General features: G+C 33.5%; 2 protein-coding genes across 6 annotated transcripts in view; both read left to right on the top strand.

Annotated features, from left to right (window-relative positions):
* LOC125654539 (exosome complex component RRP42-like) overlaps positions 1–18852 on the top strand; it is a 49747-nt gene that overhangs the window by 20634 nt on the left and 10261 nt on the right. For 2 of the 5 annotated variants that reach the window (XM_048884534.2, XM_048884541.2), the window contains one exon: positions 11549–11863. The exons of 2 other annotated variants lie outside the window; for them this stretch is intronic. In XM_048884534.2, the coding sequence (XP_048740491.2) occupies positions 11549–11653 (105 nt within the window). In that variant the 3' untranslated portion in view covers positions 11654–11863. Of the gene's footprint in view, positions 1–8878; positions 11864–18852 lie in introns of those variants that run through there. One more of the 5 variants, XM_048884545.2, reaches the window with a different exon arrangement.
* LOC130047273 (uncharacterized) lies at positions 1975–8872 on the top strand. Its single transcript, XM_056141903.1, has 2 exons — positions 1975–2596; positions 2686–8872. Exon 2 carries the CDS (start codon positions 7098–7100, stop codon positions 8292–8294), a length of 1197 nt encoding a protein of 398 aa, XP_055997878.1. The 5' UTR covers positions 1975–2596; positions 2686–7097; the 3' UTR covers positions 8295–8872.

Genomic DNA, 18852 nt, shown 5'->3' on the forward strand with positions numbered 1-18852 from the left:
ACCTATTCTAAACTTTATTTTGATATGCAGTCAATTATCCAGTCTGTTAAACATACCAGGTTTAATTACTTCATACCGTCTTGCCTTCTTGCCCATTTCTACTCGCACCCGTTATGAGGAATCATCTGTGAATGTGTCACTTAATAATTTTTAAGAATATTTCAAATCTTCGTTATCTTTACCTAGCACAAAGACATATTATGATATGCATGAAAACATTGATTGTAACATTGAGGATGTGAACTTTGATGAGCTTGATATACCTATTTACTTTTAATGAAGTTTCAGTTACACTTAAAAAGTTGAAAAGGTCTAAAGCACATGGTGATGATGGTATACAAAATGAATACTTAATTGAATGTGAAGAATTTCTTTTACCAGTATTTGTAAATATGTTCAATAAAATTTTAGAAACTTTTTTCCCCCTAGCAGTTGGTCAAAGGCAGTAATCGTTCCTGTTTTTAAATAGGGTAATAATACTGACCCCAACAATTACAGGAGTATTAGTCTAGTGAGTTGTTTAGGCAAACGTTTTGCCTCGGTCATTAACCAAAGACTTTTAACTTGGACAAATTTTAATGATGTAATCTCTGATGCCCAGTTTGGATTTAAAACAGAATTTGGGAGTACTGAAGCCATTTTTGCTTTTCGTAGTATAATTTCCAACACTTTATATCATAACAGAAAATTGTATTGTGCTTTCATTGATTTCAAAAAGGCATTTGACTGTGACATTAGATAGGATTAAACTATGGTGTAAATTATTAGAGTTATGAACTCATGCCAAATTTTTAATATTGATAAAGTGAATGTACATAAATGTCAAATCTTGTGTTACTGTGAATGGTTTCCAATCTTATAATTTCACTAATAAGGTTGTTTTGATGCTAGTGGAAATTTTATCCCCAATTTTATTCAGCATGTAAGTAAATACTTTGAAATGCATTTTTAAATACTGGATGTATACCAAATAACTATAAAGATTTAAACATATGCTGATGATATTGCTCTTTTTTTCTGAAACTATAAAGAGGTCTTCAGTCACTTGTGAATTCAATATCCGAATACTGTAAGAAATGTAGCTTATTGTTAATACAGAAAAGACAAAAATATTGATGTTTCGCAAGGGTGGCAAAGAATAAGGTATGATTGTGTACATAAAAAGGCCCAAAAAAATTCTTTATTTTAAATGTGTCTTGAATCAAGCTTGATCTGTCTTTTGAACAAGTTAAATACATGCCAAGTGTTCTTTCTCAACTTAAATCAAAGTTATTTCTTATTCAATAGCATTATTACATCATGAATGAGAATTTTTCCCGCCTTTTTTTAAAAAAAGAGCTTGATAACTGTTAAACGTTTGGCCATTTAGTTTCCATTTTTTTTCTCTCTTTTATTTGCAATACATATATGTTCACAAAACAAGTATTGAACGTTAGATTTTTCATGAAAGTATTCAAATCATACTGAATAATAATGTTTGTAATAAATAATTACAAAATAATGTACTATGAAAATCATGTTCTAAATAAATTGCTACTAAATATATTAATACATACTTTATGTATATAAACATATGATATAAATTATATATGAAAGCAGTACAAATTATTAGAATCAAATATATATATTTATATATAATAATGTACTAAATAAGTTGATCTAATATATAAATGATATAAGAAAGCTATGAAGTAATGGACATTATAATTATATAAATGAAATATGAAAGCATTATACTGTATATAAACGATATAGGAAAGCCACCAATGTCTACCTGTAGGACACACCTTATTTACAATCCAACATTGCCCCCAGGTAAACAAAGTGTTGAGGGACTGTGTCCCTATACACCGGATAGCTTTCTATTATCTTAAAAACTTTAGATTAATATATTTTTTCCTAAAGAGAGTTACTTAAGAAATAAGGTATCATTTTAAAATATTTATCGGGATATAAATACGGGTTGGTCACGTGATCAAATTCCATAAAGCCTGAAGGGCTTTATGGAAAATTTGATCATGTACCAACCCGTATTTATATCCCGATAAATATTTTAAAATGATACCTTATTACTTATATTTACATTTTTGGTCGGTAACATTACTGAATTGTGTTAACAACACGTTTCCATACATTTCAAATTGTTGACGTCCACAACGAAGCGTCATAGATGTTCAAAATGACGACAACACAAAACAAAGTTCTATAAAATGAAGAACTGTTTTAATTATTAAGACGCTAGAAAGCAAGTATATCAACATATACTTATACATTAACTCGGGAGTATATAATGGAAAACTCTTCCATATGTCTAATTTTAGGGGGTGGGGGAATTATGATTTAAACGGGGATGCGCAGTGTTACACTAGAGTTGTGATGCGCTTTGACTTTTGAAAAGTGAAGACGTTGAAGACCGACTTTGAAAGATATTCTGTGGATATTACGGAGTTAACAGAAGACTGAGATGGAGGAACATGAAGAACAGGGCGGCAGTCGTCAGGTGTAGGCAAATCATTTATAGACAGGACAGAGGACGCAGCTCAGATGAATCTCCGGAAAGAACTGACCATCGCAGAGAATGTGGAACTGCACGAAGGTAAGGGACGATTTGGATTTGGATATGTAATTGTTGATAAACATGAGCTCACTGAACGCTTCTTTTGACTCGATAATTTTTTGTAATAGGTTTTGAACGACGCCTCGCTTCGATGTCCCGACATAAACTTGGAAACCGACGAAATCAAGCACCTATGGCTGCTGTGGCACGGAAACAGTGTGGTGTGTAGGTCTTAAACTCTTAATGAACTTTGACGACTTATCGGCCATACATCCTGTGAATGACCTTTTTGCTAAAGCCTAATGTCATCGTCTAGCAGTAGGTACAATTCCGCATCACCGATGACCAGGGTGAAGTTGTAGCAGACGAAAGGCCTAGTAGGATAGTAACTAAAGACATTGTTTACAGAAATGCTTTTATCAATTATTGATGAAAGTCCACTGCTTGGAATACAAATAAAACCGTAAATACATTTTGTGATGTTGATTTCATCTATTGAAAGATTTCTGTACCAGTAAGTGAGAGCGATTGCTAGATGTGTATTGCCTTAGTAAAAGTAGTACCTGTTACCTACTTTTAACAAATGTTCATACGCACAGCCGTGACCTCTGTTGACCCCGTAGTAGATTTATCCAGAAATAAATACGTATTGCTCGTAATAGTGTTATGTAGGAGAAAACAGTTGCAAATGTAAATATTTGCATCTAAATAGAAATTATCTATAATTTTATTCGCTTTTCTTAGGACATTATTTTGCATGGAAAGACAGTGTTTCAGTGTCATTCGAAGGTTTTCCTCAGACATAATAACATTGTTAAATTTACATTTCATTTTGTATTTATAGATTGTGAAAGAAATAAAGGAAATCATGTTATTCAATCTAATTGTTTTATTATTTACTTCATAGTAAAATCCCAATACAATGTTTTTCCAACTTATATGGAATTTCAAAAAAGTGCTAATTTTCTCCCATGCATTTCTTGTAAATTTACATGTGAATAGAAGGTGTTCAGTGTCTTCTACAGTTTAACAAAATTCACATAAAGAAGAAACATCTTTGTTTCCATTTTGTTGCTACGACCATGTTGGTCCACATCATATAAAATTGATGTTTTGTTTTGAATTATCCATCAATTAATATTAAATGCGATTTACTAAATTAAATTATAAGAAATGAATGTAATTTTCATTTGTTTTATAAGATATACATGTAAAGTAAGTTTGGACAGTTTACGCAATTTTATAAATCGCTTCACGTCGGTTTATAACACGTAAACTACCCCAACTTACATTCCTTAAATAAAACCCATTCCTTGTATTTACCAAAAATATATAGCAAGATGGCAATTTTCATCTCGTTGTTTAGCAATAGAAGTCAGAAGATTTACTAATATTCAGAATCTGATAGAATATGTTTACTTTATAAGAATTTAATATAAGATGAATTCCATATCATTTTACAGTGTCCTTTGTTCTCAAGTTTAAGGAAAAGATATATTAAGCCATATACTATTGGAAAAAAACTTCAGTCTGCATGTTTTTAAATTAGTTCAGTTATTTACTGTTAATAACTTGAAAGGCATGTATTAGTACGTTGGGGAATATACACCTAGCATTCAAAGTCCGAGAAAATAATGTGTACTGGTATTCTCCGTCATATGTATACTGTATTTTCTGATATCTACGGTGTCACTAATGATTTATGCTAAGTGATGAGCTGTAAACATGTAGCTTAAAGTGGATAAAGAATTGATATTGAGTGGTGAGTGCTAATTAAACTCCCACCTTCTTCCAGGTGTCCAAGTGGTGGTAATGGGATGAATTGATAAACACAGGTGGTATTAAGAATAGTGTTTTTCATGATAGGGTGTGTTCCCTGAACTCATACTTCCCCCAAAACAACATCCATTTATGTAAGGGGATTATGGGGCTATCTAAGGGGAATACAGGTAGAGTTTACCTTTACTTTACCTGGATAATGAAGAATTAATCAAGTAGCAAAAGATAATAAAATTTCTGAGATCAAATTTTGAAGCGATTTTTAATCATTTAAATGTATTAGATGGTGAAGAATTGAATTACATCAGTATACATGTAACACAGAAAAATGTATGTACAATGATAATGTTAAAGGTCTTTCTAAATTATGTAAGAAATTAGAAAATGACTTGTTTAAATGTTTATTTCAGATTAATTGTTCTAATGTATGCAGATGATACAAGAGTATTCTCACAAACACCAACATAACTTCAGTATCATGTAGATGAGTTTCATAAATATTGTAAAACATGGCACTTCAAGACCATCAGTAACAAGTCCAAAATTGTAATGTTTGGTAAACGTACTTCCACAACCTGTGTTTAAATATAACAATGGCATTCTTGAAATAGTTGATAGAGTTACACTCTTCAAAACTTTATTTTATTCTGAAAAAATACAATAGTCATTGGTTTAATTACATAAAATAGAATTTAAATGATTGTGAATTTACATATGGCAGAATGAACAGCCACTTAATGGCTTAGAAATGCAGTTTTTCACATTTTGTATGATCAATTCAAACAAAGTTGGACTAGTGATATGTATTAATAATTCAGGAAGTACTTCTATTACAGTTTACTGTATTTGAAACATAGTCCCTATTGAAAAGTTAACTTAGATTACCTGAAAAACATTTGAAATATTTTAGTAAATTTAGGAGATAACCTATAGAAACAGAAGGATGGAGAGACATATACCTAGAGTATGTAGAATTTGTCAGCTATGTAACAGAAAGGAGATAAGGGTTGAATGCCATTAATATATGTTTAACAAGCTAGGCAATCCAATGTTTCAAAGTATTACAAATCCTAACATTTATAAATTAATAAGGGGCGGGATCAATATCTGACAAAAAACTAAATTTACATAGTTTTAACCAAGACCCCCTCCCCCTTTGAAACTAAATATGATGAATGTTGTAACTAATCGATTAACAAGTAAAAACATGATTATAAATACATGTAACATTCTGTATACATTTTCTATTGTTTATTCACAAATGAAGGTGTACATTAAAACTATTAAATGTTCATTAAAATGTAATATTATTATGTGGTTTTTAACAGTCGCTTGTCTTTTATTCTTTTTCCACTAAAGTGTAATCCATGTCGGATGACAGAAACTTGCGGAAGATTTTATCCCACCCTCCCCCTAACTTTGAATTTAGATAATTTGATATCCGACATCGATCTTTTGATTTAGCCCCTAAATTAACTATTCCCTGTAATTAACAGAAACACTCTACATAATGTAATCAGATCATATTAGATTTATAAGAATTATCATGGACAGAGATAGTTCTAAAGGTTAAACATTCGTTTTTCCGTTTAGTATGCTTGCTTTTGTTTTGAAATATCTGTACTAATATTCTTTTCAATGCAATTACTTCATTGTATTGCAAGAAAATAAAACATTGATCGATTTCATGATTATAAATGATGATTTTGTTAAATACAGTGTAGATTATAACAAATTTTGTAATGAATAATTAATCAAATACATGCAACAAAAAATTATAAAGTTTCCGTTTTTAATTTACCTGATGACCTATTCAGATTCAGCATCCAAACTTCTACACCTTGGGCAGTGATGTTACATTGTATAAGGGAATTAAACTATGAAAACAGTCACAATAAATACAAATTGCTATTTAGTGGTACTTGTAGGTATGGCATTTGTTTTGTGACTGCAAATTGTTAATGACAGTGTTGGATTGTGAACAAGTGCTAAAAAAAATTAAACAATGCTTTAAATGAAAGTCAATTGTGAAAGTTTCATATTTAAACAGTATCCTATATGCTGAAATGACTTGTAAAATGCAGGGATATGCATTGGATTATCAGTGCGTTTTAAAATATATTATGCATGCATGAAAATTATCAGTGCTTCGTGTGTACATAGAGTACTATGAGGAATTATTTTTCTACTTTATTTATACATAGATTATCTAGATTAACCCTACCTGTGTTCCCTTTAGAGGACCCTTTAATGTTGTTATTGGTGAGTAAATGTTCAGGGAATAAACCAATGATAAACCCTATACTATTATCAAGTTTTAAAGGTATTCATTTTGTAATATACAAGTACACTTGGTCATCAACACGGAAAATAGATGAAACACGATTTTCAAAGTGAACTGATATTGAACAATTGAAACTTCTTACAATAGCAACACAGTTTCAAGTCATTGCCGATGTATATTCCAACTTATTTCAAGTTCAAGTCTACACCCTGTATATCCTACAGCTATACCTCTACTATTGCATCCAAACTTTTTAATTATAAACAAACTTTGCAGTGCTTAGAAATAGACCATCTTACACGTAATCCACCAATATGTTCTTGTTCTTCATCTTCTTTCAACTACAGTCCAGCTGGACATGTCATTACTGGTGATGTTGATATAGTTGAAAATGAGGACCTCAAATCACTTATTCTTAAAGGTCCTAAATACAGATAACCTCGGTCTTTTAATTGGTGACAGAACTTCATCTCTATTATGAGTTCTGTCGAAGATTATGCCAGACGATGGGCTAAATATGAAAAAGAAGAACTTGATACATTGTCAGAATGGGTTAAAAGCATAAGAGGGATATTAAAATTCCTCATTAGACACATGAAAACAAAAGTACGTACCATCTATCCTTCTGTGTTTAGTAAACCAGAAGTGATAAAAGAATTAGATAGGTTACATGAGGAATATGTTTTGGTTCCAGCTGACAAAGCTATTAACAACATTGTCTTTGTTTGTAAGGCTCATTATTACAACTGTATTTTAAACGAACTTGGCATTAATTCCACTTTTGGTAATCATACTTATACTCCAACTGTCCTTTCAAAAGACGAAATTCTTCAAAACCATGCTTCAGTTTTAGACACATTTAATATTCCAGTCAATGGGTCGAATGAATATGAGTTACCGTACCTATACTGGATTCCTAAACTACATAAAAACCCTTACAAACAAAGATACCTTGCTGGATCCAGTAAGTGCTCTACCAAGCCCCTATCTTTGCTCCTCACGAAAATGTTAACAGCTGTGAAGGAGAAACTTCAAACTTACTGTGCGACTACATATGCCAGAAGTGGTGTTAATCAAATGTGGATTCTAAAAAATTCTAAAGAACTTTTAGTAAACTTGAAATCACAGAATTTTTCCCAAATCAATAGCATTAAAACCTATGACTTTTCAACACTATACACGACCATTCCTTACGATAAATTAAAGACTACACTTTTTGACATCATAGACAGTTGCTTCTTCAACAAAAACGGAAAACGGAAATACTCATATCTAGTGATCAGTCATTCAAAAACTTACTTTGTTAAACACCACTCTGATTCCACGCACAAGTACTCTAAAGTTGAAATAAAAAATATGCTAGAGTTCCTCATTGACAATATCTTCGTGGTCTTTGGTGATCAGGTCTTCCAACAGTCTGTTGGAATTCCCATGGGCACGAATTGTGCTCCTTTGTTAGCTGACCTGTTTTTATATTCATATGAAGCAGAATTTATTCAAAAACTTCTACGTGAGAAGAAAAAATCTCTCGCTATGACCTTCAATTCGACTTTTAGATATATCGATGACGTTTTGTCTATTAACAATGATAGCTTTCATTTATATGTCGATTTGATATATCCCTGTGAGCTCGAAATAAAGGACACCACAGAGTCGTCCACTTCTGCTTCATAGTTAGATATTTTATTGAAAGTAGACATTAACGGCAAACTGACAACTCAACTGTATGACAAACGGGATGATTTCAGCTTCTCCATCGTCAACTTCCCACATTTATGTAGCAATATTCCATTATCACCTGCATATGGTGTTTATATATTTCAACTAATTCGATATGCAAGAGCTTGTTCTGGGTATAGTCAGTTTTTAAATCGAGGTAAGCTAGTGACAAACAAGTTGATGGTACAGGGATTTCAACAGTCTCGATTGAAGTCAGCATTTCGCAAATTCTATTGTCGTTATAACGATCTAGTTCGTCAATACGACCTCGCATTGGGTCAAATGCTGTCTGACGTGTTTCATACCGATTGTTAAGCCGTTCTTGGCACACTGATTTTGACTGCGGATAACTCCGTTTACCTGACAAGGATATGGGGCTCACGGCGGGTGTGACCGGTCAACAGGGGATGCTTACTCCTCCTAGGCACCTGATCCCACCTCTGGTGTGTCCAGGGGTCCGTGTTTGCCCAACTATCTATTTTGCATTGCTTGTAGGAGTTATGAGATTGATCACTCTTCGTTATCTTCACCTTGCATAGAGAGGAACAGGCTATTGCCTAGAAATATGAAATCCTCTCAACACATTGTCAACGTAGATCAAGGATGCCTTAAAGATCAAAGATGCTTATAAACAGAGTAGTTTTGGACTGACTCCAAAGGAAAAATATGTGTACAGTGACTTTCAAAGACACAGATCAAGTTTTCTAATGGTTCGAGACAACCAGAGACCAGAATATTCCAGTACCCGGGGCCCCTTCTCATCGTCAAAGCACAGGAATTTGTTTCTCAGCTTTATGATGAGTACAAGTATATGAGTGAGTGGCTTGGACGTTTTTAAAGTGTGGCATTTCAAACGTTGCAATAATTTATCTTTTCCATTTGTATTGTGTTAGTTTTTCATGTGTATTGTATATTTTCCATTTGTATTCTAAATGTTTCATTTGTGTTGTATAATTTTTCATTTGTATTGTAAATTTTTTCGTTTGTATTGTATAAGTTTTATTTGCAAAAACTGGCTTGTTTTTTTTTTTTTGCCTCTACCTACATGTAGCTGATAAAACTCACAAGTCTAAAGCCTTGGTGGCAGAAAAAGTAAACGAGAGTTTGCACCAATCTGAAAAGATACATGTACCTCTTCTCGTTATTGGAAAGTCGCAATGTTTTAAAAACATCTAACCCTTGCTCACCTCTTTTGACTCAGAGGCAAAAAAGCCAGGGTTACATCCTTACTTATTATAACCATGATCAGAAAAATTGAAAGACTATATATATACCAAAAGAGAAAAGTAGCTATGATTGCCGACAAGTACCCGTTTGAAAGGCATTCGCCTCTTCCTGCTGCCGAACACAACAGGCAAGAGGCAGCCATTGGACCAAGGCGTTATTCAGAACCTCAAAGTTTGTTACGGAAAACAGTCATTCTAAACAACTAAAGGCAATCGAAAAGTAAACAGATTTTTATATCACTGTGTTAGATGCCCTGAGGGTGCTAAACAGTGTGTAGGACTACAATGTATGTCAATGACGACTATCCAAAACTGCTTCCAGCATGCAAAATTCTCCAACATTGACTCAGAAATAACAGAAGATGGAGAGGGTCCAGAAGACGCCATCCGCCTAGCTGACCTTTGCTTTCAAGTGCCCTTCGAGGAAAAGGTCAACATGGTGGAATCAACAACAGAGAAAGACATCGTAGAGAGAATTAAAATAAGTGAAGAGAAAAAGAAAGCAAAGAAGATGAATCCAAATTACCAAGGAAGAAGCACTTCATCACTGAAGCTAGACACACATTAAAATTTTTATAGCGCTGGATAGAAATATTCAATAACACAACGGAGTAATCCATAGACAGCATTGACCCAATGATAGGTTGTATTGGTAAATTAGATTGTTATAACGACCATAGAATTTGTAAAATGCTGACTTTAAACGAGACTTTTGAAACCCATGTAGCACCAACTTATTTGTCAGTAGTCTGCTTTGATTCAAGCGTTTTTCTTTGAAATTAATGCAATTCATTTACTACTTTAATTTGTTTATTACTGAGATAAAATTAACAGAGGGCAACATGAGTCAAATGAATGTGTAGAAACATAAGAGAAGTTGGACAAAAGTTAAGATATCTCGAACCCCAGTATGTCTTAAAGTTTTGTTGAATACCCTCAGACTTTGAGATAACATATTTTACTTTAATTTCTAAAAACATATTTTTCTTTAAAGAATTAAAACCTTGTTTATTGAGCTGTTCATTTAATTATAGTTATTACATGTTAATCAGGTGACCATAATTGTCCATGTTCCTCTTGTTCTATGTCTGATTGCCATGGACAGATTCTTAGAATTACATACGAACCATATCTTCACACTGCATGTCAAATTTCGAGATGCAAGTACCCTGCAGTAGTCACCTTGTGAAATGGATAGGTAACCCAATTATGCCGAATGCATTACCGTATAGGTATTAGATGATGTGCCAATTATCAGGTCAACTTTTTTTGCTTATAGCTTTTTGGTAATTTTTCAGAAAACCAACTCTCTTGGTTGATGTAAAACTTGGAATTTATTTAAGTCACCAAAATGAGAGACCATTTTCATTTCTAAGAAGAGTTTCATTGTAATCTGAGAAAATTTATAGCATTGAGAGAGAGAGAGAGAGAGAGAGAGAGAGAGAGAGAGAAAGATAGATTGTTTAATGTCACTCTTGAGAATTTGGAGACGTCACCATTGCCGGTGAAGGGCTGCAAAATTTAGGTCTGCTCGATGCTTACGGCCTTTGAGCAGGAAGGGGTCTTTAACGTGCCACACTTGCTGTTACACGGGGGACCTAGGGTTTTTGCCGTCTCATCCGAAGGACCATCTCATTTAGTTGTCGCTTATGAGAAGCAAGGGGCACTGAGGACCTATTCTAACCCGATCCACACACACACACACACACACACACACACAGAGAGAGAGAGAGAGAGAGAGAGAGAGATTAGTGTAATGCTACTATTGTAGATCCACATGTAGCACAAAAAGTGTTTATTGTAAATACTTAAAATAGGGCATAAGATAAGAATTTGATAGATGTACGATTATTGTTGAATAAATGTTGCATTAACAACAGATTAAAGAAATAATCACATTTTAATGGAACACTGAGATATTGATAATAAATGTTTTTAGTAAAACACACACATAGTGCAATAAAGTCTGTTTTTAAACTTTAGACTGGAAAAAGAGTTGGGGAACTTTTAAATAAGAGCTTGATGGAATCGCTGGTGGAAGAGGAGAGGCAAGGATCAAAAAGGAAACCAGTGGGATTTCTGAAGTAGTGCGCTGGAGGAGTGTGGGTAGTGACCATTACAGTCAGTGCAATACAGAGAAGTTTTGCAAATTAGATTGGACAACTGTAGTTGACTTTGAAAGAAATAGAAAAGACTGTTGTACCAGGAAACGCACTTTAATACCAAGTATTTTAGTACATTGTTGAATTGTTGATTGTCCTATTGTCATTATTCATATCATTAAATCGAAGAAAAATATATTGGTGTCCATTTTATTAGGGACCTCTGTACACTTCCATGTATTTGTTCACTGCAGGTTCGGATTTTTATTACGTCTTTAATAATTTTGTCCTATATTTTATTTCTGTCTTCATTTGAAAATGATATGTACTGGATACGTGATTGCTAAAAGTTTTGTATTTAGATTCACATTTGCTGAAATTCACGAATACAGTGCAAGTGAAATATCTTTTTATAAACAAAATCTTTTTAAGGTAGCTCATTACACTGAAATTTTATCTAATGGCTCGTTAAAACACCTTATGAAATATAATTTCACCATCGAAAGAGTGATACAAAAAGTTCTCAAGATTTTATATGATTGTTTTGTGATTTATCCCGGAATGATAAAAAAGGTCCTGCTTGCAAATAAAATACTCCCGAGTTCAAATTTCGCTGTGATTTGATGCATACTAGGAATATCTAAGAAAACATAGACGTTCGAATTTTTCAAATAAAAAAACACTTATGGATATTGGAAACGCTATTTGCTGTAATTTTTAAATCTATGGATAAATATTTGAAATAAATGCATCAATAAAAATAGATATATCAGAGAAATATACATTGTATATGCATATATTAAAAAGAAATTGAAATGAAATGGTCAAAATTCAGAAATTTACAATTTTGAACCAAGCCCGATTGAAATTATAAAAAAGTAGTAATAGAGAACATTGTAATCGGAAAACTACATTCCCTTGATGTAAAATGGTTTACAAATTAAATGAATTTATAAAGGAAACTAATTTCTTGATCAAAAGTGCAACAATGAAAGGTGAAGATAACGAACAGTGATCAATTTCATAACTCCTGTAAGCAATACAAAATAGAGAGTTGGGCAAACACGGACCCCTGGATATACCAGAGGTGGGATCAGGTGCCTAGGAGGAGTAAGCACCTCTGTCGACCGGCCATACCCGCCGTGAACCCTATATGATTATTTTTGGAATTTCTATCAATTTTAATCGGGATTGGTTCTTTTTTCTCTCGTTTGAATATAGTGATGTAAAACTTATACGGTACCAATTTTGATGCACCAGATGCGCATTTCGACAAATAATGTCTCTTCAGTGATGCTCAACCGAAATGTTTGAAATCCGAAATAGCAATGAAGTTTTAGAGCTATTATAGGGAAAAACAGTATGCCAAAAAAGTGGAGTCAAATTCGTCTAAGGATAAGAGCTATGCGTGAGGGTATCTGAAATTTAGTCATTTCGTTTCAATTTCTTTTCAAAATATATTTCTTCGATAGATCTCTTTTCTAACTGACATGTTTTTTGGAAGATTTTATCCGTAGATTTAAAAACTATTAAAAAAAAAAAAAAAAAAAAAAAAAGTTTCTAATTTTCATAAATATTTTTTCTTAAAAATTGGAACGTTTATATCCTAGTCTTTTATGTAGGTTTTATTTGATATTCATATCATGCACCAAAATCGCAGTGAAATTCGGACTTTAGAATCTTTTATTTGCAAACAAAACACATCTTTGTTTTTCATTCCTGGAAAAATTCATATAAAATAATCGAGAGCTTGTATCACTCTTTCGATGGTGAAAGCATAGTTCATAAGAAGTGTTTTAACGAGCCATGAAATAAAATTTTGGTGTTATGATCTACCTTAAAAAATGAATTTAATTTTTGAAAATACACAAGGGTATGAAATGTGATGCTTCACGCTGGCATACTTTATGAAACGCGTTAGCACTCCATGAAAAGAATGCCGACAAGAAGTGTTGCAGTTCATGCCCTCATGTATTTTTATAAATGAAATTCATTTCTTGTATATAATTTACATTCTACTTTCATTTCTGTCGAAATTCCCATCCATTGATAGAGACGTAGTATATTTATCAAGATTCATACTCGTATTGTTCATAACTGCACTGCATTCGTGAGGACACGGTTATCATTACAATTTGTAGAAAGAAAGACAAACACCACTGGATATCACTAATAGGAATATTGTATAGATGATAGAACTGAAACAATCGAATAAAGCTATCTTACAACTCTACATGACCATTCTCTTTTCATACGCCCGTCTAAGACGGGATGTATTATAGTATGACGATCGTATCTGTACATCTGTTCCGCTTTGTGTCCGGCTCATAACTTGAATACTATGAGGCTTAGAATCATCAAACTTTGTCAGCTGATATATCTTGGGTAAAGGCCTACTAAAGGGTGGCTGGGTCACACTTTAAAGTTACGTCACTGTTACGTTTTGTTAAGACAATATGGTCAAAGGCAAAATCCTGTCCGATAGGACAATTATTTGGTCTAGAATCGTGAAACTTGGTCAGTGACTGCATCTTGCATATACATGTGAGTAGAAGCTGTGTCGCACTCTAAATCAATGTCCCTGTGACCTATAATTAAGATGATATGGCATAAATTTTGGGGGCTCTTGTAGGTTTGAATCCTAGAATCAACAAATTTCGTCAATGTGTGCACCTGCCTTATTCAATAATAATTACATCAAGAAATACACATTTTTTATGCTCCCTGAAAATTTTTTGGGGAGCATATAGTCACTGCCCTGTCTGTCCGTCCGTCCAACCTCATATCTCCTAAACCTTTCATCAGAAAGTGATATTATTAATTACAAATGTTACTTGAGACAAGGACTTCTGGAACAAGGTCATTTTGGGAAGGTCAAGGTCACTCAGAACAAATAAAAGTTTCTTATTTCAACAGTTTTTGCTATTAAAGTTCCCATCTCCTTAACCTTTCATCAGAAATTGATCAGAATAGATCATAATTGACCACAAATATTCCTTTAGATAGTGACTTTGGACCAAGGTCATTTTGTAAAGGTCAAGGTAACTCAGAACATATACCTTATGTATGAAAAATATTTCATTTTAACAGTATTTCAACAATTTTTGATCTTTTAGACTAAGGTATTTTCGAGGCCATTTCGGAAAGGTCATGGTCACTCAGAAGATAATATACCTTATATATGGGAAAAGTGCCTTATTTCAACAGTTTTTGAACAGGTATTGATCAAATATCACAGATAAGTAATAGGGAATGACTTTCAGACAAAGGTCACTCAATGTCATTTTGTAAAGGTCAACGTCACTCAACATATACCTTATATATGAAAAAGAAACCTTCATGTCAACAATATTTCAACAGTTATTGATCATTGTGCGAGTCATTCGTCATATGAAGTAGTTCATTGGTTAGATGCATTTTGGGGTGCATCCATCAGTTATACTCATAAAATATAACTACATAATAATTGATGTGAATGATTATTTTGTTTATTGAATGATAAAAATACAAATATGCTGTATTGTACTATAATATTTGCAAGGGCATAACATTCACATCACACAACAGATAGAGGAATTGTCTCATGGGAATGATGATCTCTAAGTCACGTTGTTTCAAATTCTGTATGTGCAAATAAAATTCCTTTTATCCCATTGGAGTAATGATCTGAGCTATGTGATATTTCAGTTCAGTTGGATGTGCAAATAACATTTTCAAAAGAGCTAAATTGAATTTGTCCAATTAAAGTAGATGTAATGAGCAATGAGTAGAATGCAAGGAGGCTGTGGAAATGATTTATCACTCCTTTATAGTTATGGGGCATTTCTTTGTACATGTACAACCAAAAATAAGTAATTCATACCATGTGAAAGAAATCATTTAAATACTAGCATATGTAATAAAAATGAAAATATGTTTTGAAATATTTCTGTAGTTATTTTAGTAGAGATGTACTGACTTGAAAAGTCAACTGCAATAGACACATTACAGGGAATAATTAATCTTGATTTTACCTTAAACTTTAAAGCAAAGATATTGGTGCAATCTTTGCACTAATTGAGGTTGACATGATTTTGTGTCTTGTGTCTATTTATAGTGAATAAAAATCTGCCGGAGGCATCTTGTGCCGTGGTGGTGCACTTTAGTTTGTATGAGAACATTGCTCTGATCAGACCACATAAAACAATTATCAATAACGTCCTGCGGTTCATCATTGCATCATGATATTAACACTATACCGTAAATCTGATTATTTTTGCTGTCGATTAATTTTCAGCGTTTTCGCGAGTCAGTTGGATTCGCAAAAATATTTTTCTCAAAAATAATGTTTCACACGTTTTTTAATATGTTTTTACATAAATTCGCAAAAATAAGAAACACAAAAATAAATAAATAGGCTTTTTACTCAAATTCGTAAAAATAAATCGACGCAAAAATATCCAGACTTACGGTAGTACGCACACACTTAAAATATAATTTTTTTCGTGGCGGTGATTTCAACACATGCTCATATGTTCAATTTTTATTTATCCCCACTTCGTATGGAGCACCAAATTAACATAAACTCAAATAATTGAAGATATTTTCAATTATTTGAAGATATCATCAATTCATTTGATGCGCGCAACAATTGAATTAAAGATATCTTCAAATAATTAATGATATCTTCAATTCTGAATTATTGCGCGCATTAATTGAATTGATGATAGCATTAATTCTTCAGCTGAATTGATGCTCGCTTTAATTGAATTAATGATCTCTTCAAATGAATTAATGATATATATCAACAATTGAATTGATGCGTGCTACAATTCAATTGAAGAGAGCAATAATTGATATAATGCGCGCATTAAATCAATTGATGAGAGCAATAATTGAATTGATGCGCGCATTAATTCATTTGATGAGAGCAATAATTGATTTAATGCGCGCATTAATTCAATTATTGCTCTTTTCAATTGAATTAATGATATCTTTAATTCATTTGAAGAGAGCAATAATTGTTTTAGAGAGAGCAACTATATAATTAAAGATATCTTCAATTCAACATATCCACAATTGAATTAATGATCTCTTTAATTGAATTGTTGCTCTCTTTAAAAGAATTGGTGCGCGCATTAATTCCTTATACAAAAGCATTGTAAATGATTTAAAGATATCTTCAATTGAATTAAAGAGATCATCAAATTATTTATACCGAGCTCTAAATCAATTATTGCGAGCAATATTTCTACTAAATTGATGCTCTCATCAAATGAATTGAAGAGAACAATAATTGAATTAATGCGCGCATCAAATCTATTATTGCTCTCATTAATTGAATTAATGCGCGCATGAATTGAATTGAAGAGAGCAATAATTGAATTAATGCGCGCATTAAATCAATTATTGCTCTCATTAATTCAATTGATGCGCGCATTAATTCAATTGATGAGAGCAGTAATTGAATTGAAGCGAGCATTAATTCATTTGATGAGAGCAATAATTGATTTAATGCGCGCATTAATTGAATTAAAAAGAGCAATAATTGAATTGATGATATCTTCAAATAATTGAAGATATCTTCAATTATTTGAGGTTATGTTAATTTGGCGCTCCATACACTTCAGGGTTGGGAATTCCGGGTGGTGTAGTGGTTAGATCATTCGCTTTGTGATCTGAAGGTCATGGATTCGAACCTCGGCTGTCCAAAACGCAGGTAGTGACTACTCTTTTGCCAAATGTTCAGCATTTATAGTGATAGTGGCATATTTTTTGATAAAAAAAACAACAACCTGTTATATGAAACTTGTGGAACTTTACCTACAGCTGGTGACGTCTCAATATGAGTGAAAAGTTTTCGGAGAGACATAAAACAAAGATGCAAACAAAGCCAGGATGCTCACGTATAAATATGACATGAATTCGTAGATATATGAGTATCCACTATGTCCCTACCCGCTAGAGTATTTGAGATTACTATTGTTATATGTATCGGATATATCTGTTATACAAGGGCGAGTCAATAAGTAACCAGCCTATCTCATTTCCGATTGACCGAGACGGTAACGATTCCCATGCCTTGTTATTCCCCCCCCCCGCAACAAGTTGGGGGGGGGGGGGGTATACTGGAATCGGGTTGTCCGTCTGTCTGTCCGTCCGTCCGTCCGTCTGTAGACGCAATGGTTTCCGGGCTCTAAAGCATTATCCTTTCACCTACCGTCACCATATCATATATATGGGCTACCCATGGGATGAAGATGTTCCCTATCGATTTTGGGGTCAAAAGGTCAAAGGTCAAGTGCACTGGACATCGAAGTAGCAATATGGTTTCCAGGCTCTAAAGCGTTATCCTTTCCACCTACAGTCACCATATCATACATATGGACTACCCATGGGATGAAGATGTTCCCTATCGATTTTGGGGTCAAAAGGTCAAAGGTCAAGCGCACTGGACATCGAAGTAGCAATATGGTTTCCGGGCTCTTAAGCGTTATCCTTTCCACCTACCATCACCATATCATATATATGGACTACCCATGAGATGAAGATGTTCCCTATCGATTTTGGGGTCAAAAGGTCAAAGGTCAAACGCACTGGACATCGAAGTAGCAATATGGTTTCCGGGCTCTAAAGCGTTATCCTTTCCACCTACAGTCACCATATCATACATATGGACTACCCATGGGATGAAGATGTTCCCTATCGATTTTGGGGTCAAAAGGTCAAAGGTCAAGCGCACTGGACATTGAAGTAGCAATATGGTTCGGTTTGTCATGCCATTTGTTTTTTACACTTAGAAAAGAGGTAGTTTATACCTATTACCAACACCCTTTGGGAGATTGGGGTAAGCGGGGGGGGGGGGGGTATTCTTAGTGAGCATTGCTCACAGTACCTCTTGTTTTAATGCATGGTTTATACCTGGGTACAAAAATGCACGCGTATCGAGTCATTCTTTGATAAAATATTGAATGCCAAACATGGTTAGTGATGCAAAGGCATGTTTTTCATCTAAAGTTGAGTACCGTGCCATAATTCGATACCTGTATCTTAAATGTAAAGAGGCAAGGAAAAACGTGGCGAGTTAGCCGATGTTTATAGGTCTTCTGCACCTTCTTATGCTCAGGTTAAATTCTGGCTAGGGGAATTCAAAACCGGTAGAACGTCTTTAGAAGATGAAACCAGTTCTGGATGCCACCAACAAAG

The sequence above is a fragment of the Ostrea edulis genome, chromosome 1, assembly GCF_947568905.1.
Source record: "Ostrea edulis chromosome 1, xbOstEdul1.1, whole genome shotgun sequence".
NCBI classification, from domain to species: Eukaryota; Metazoa; Mollusca; class Bivalvia; order Ostreida; family Ostreidae; genus Ostrea; species Ostrea edulis.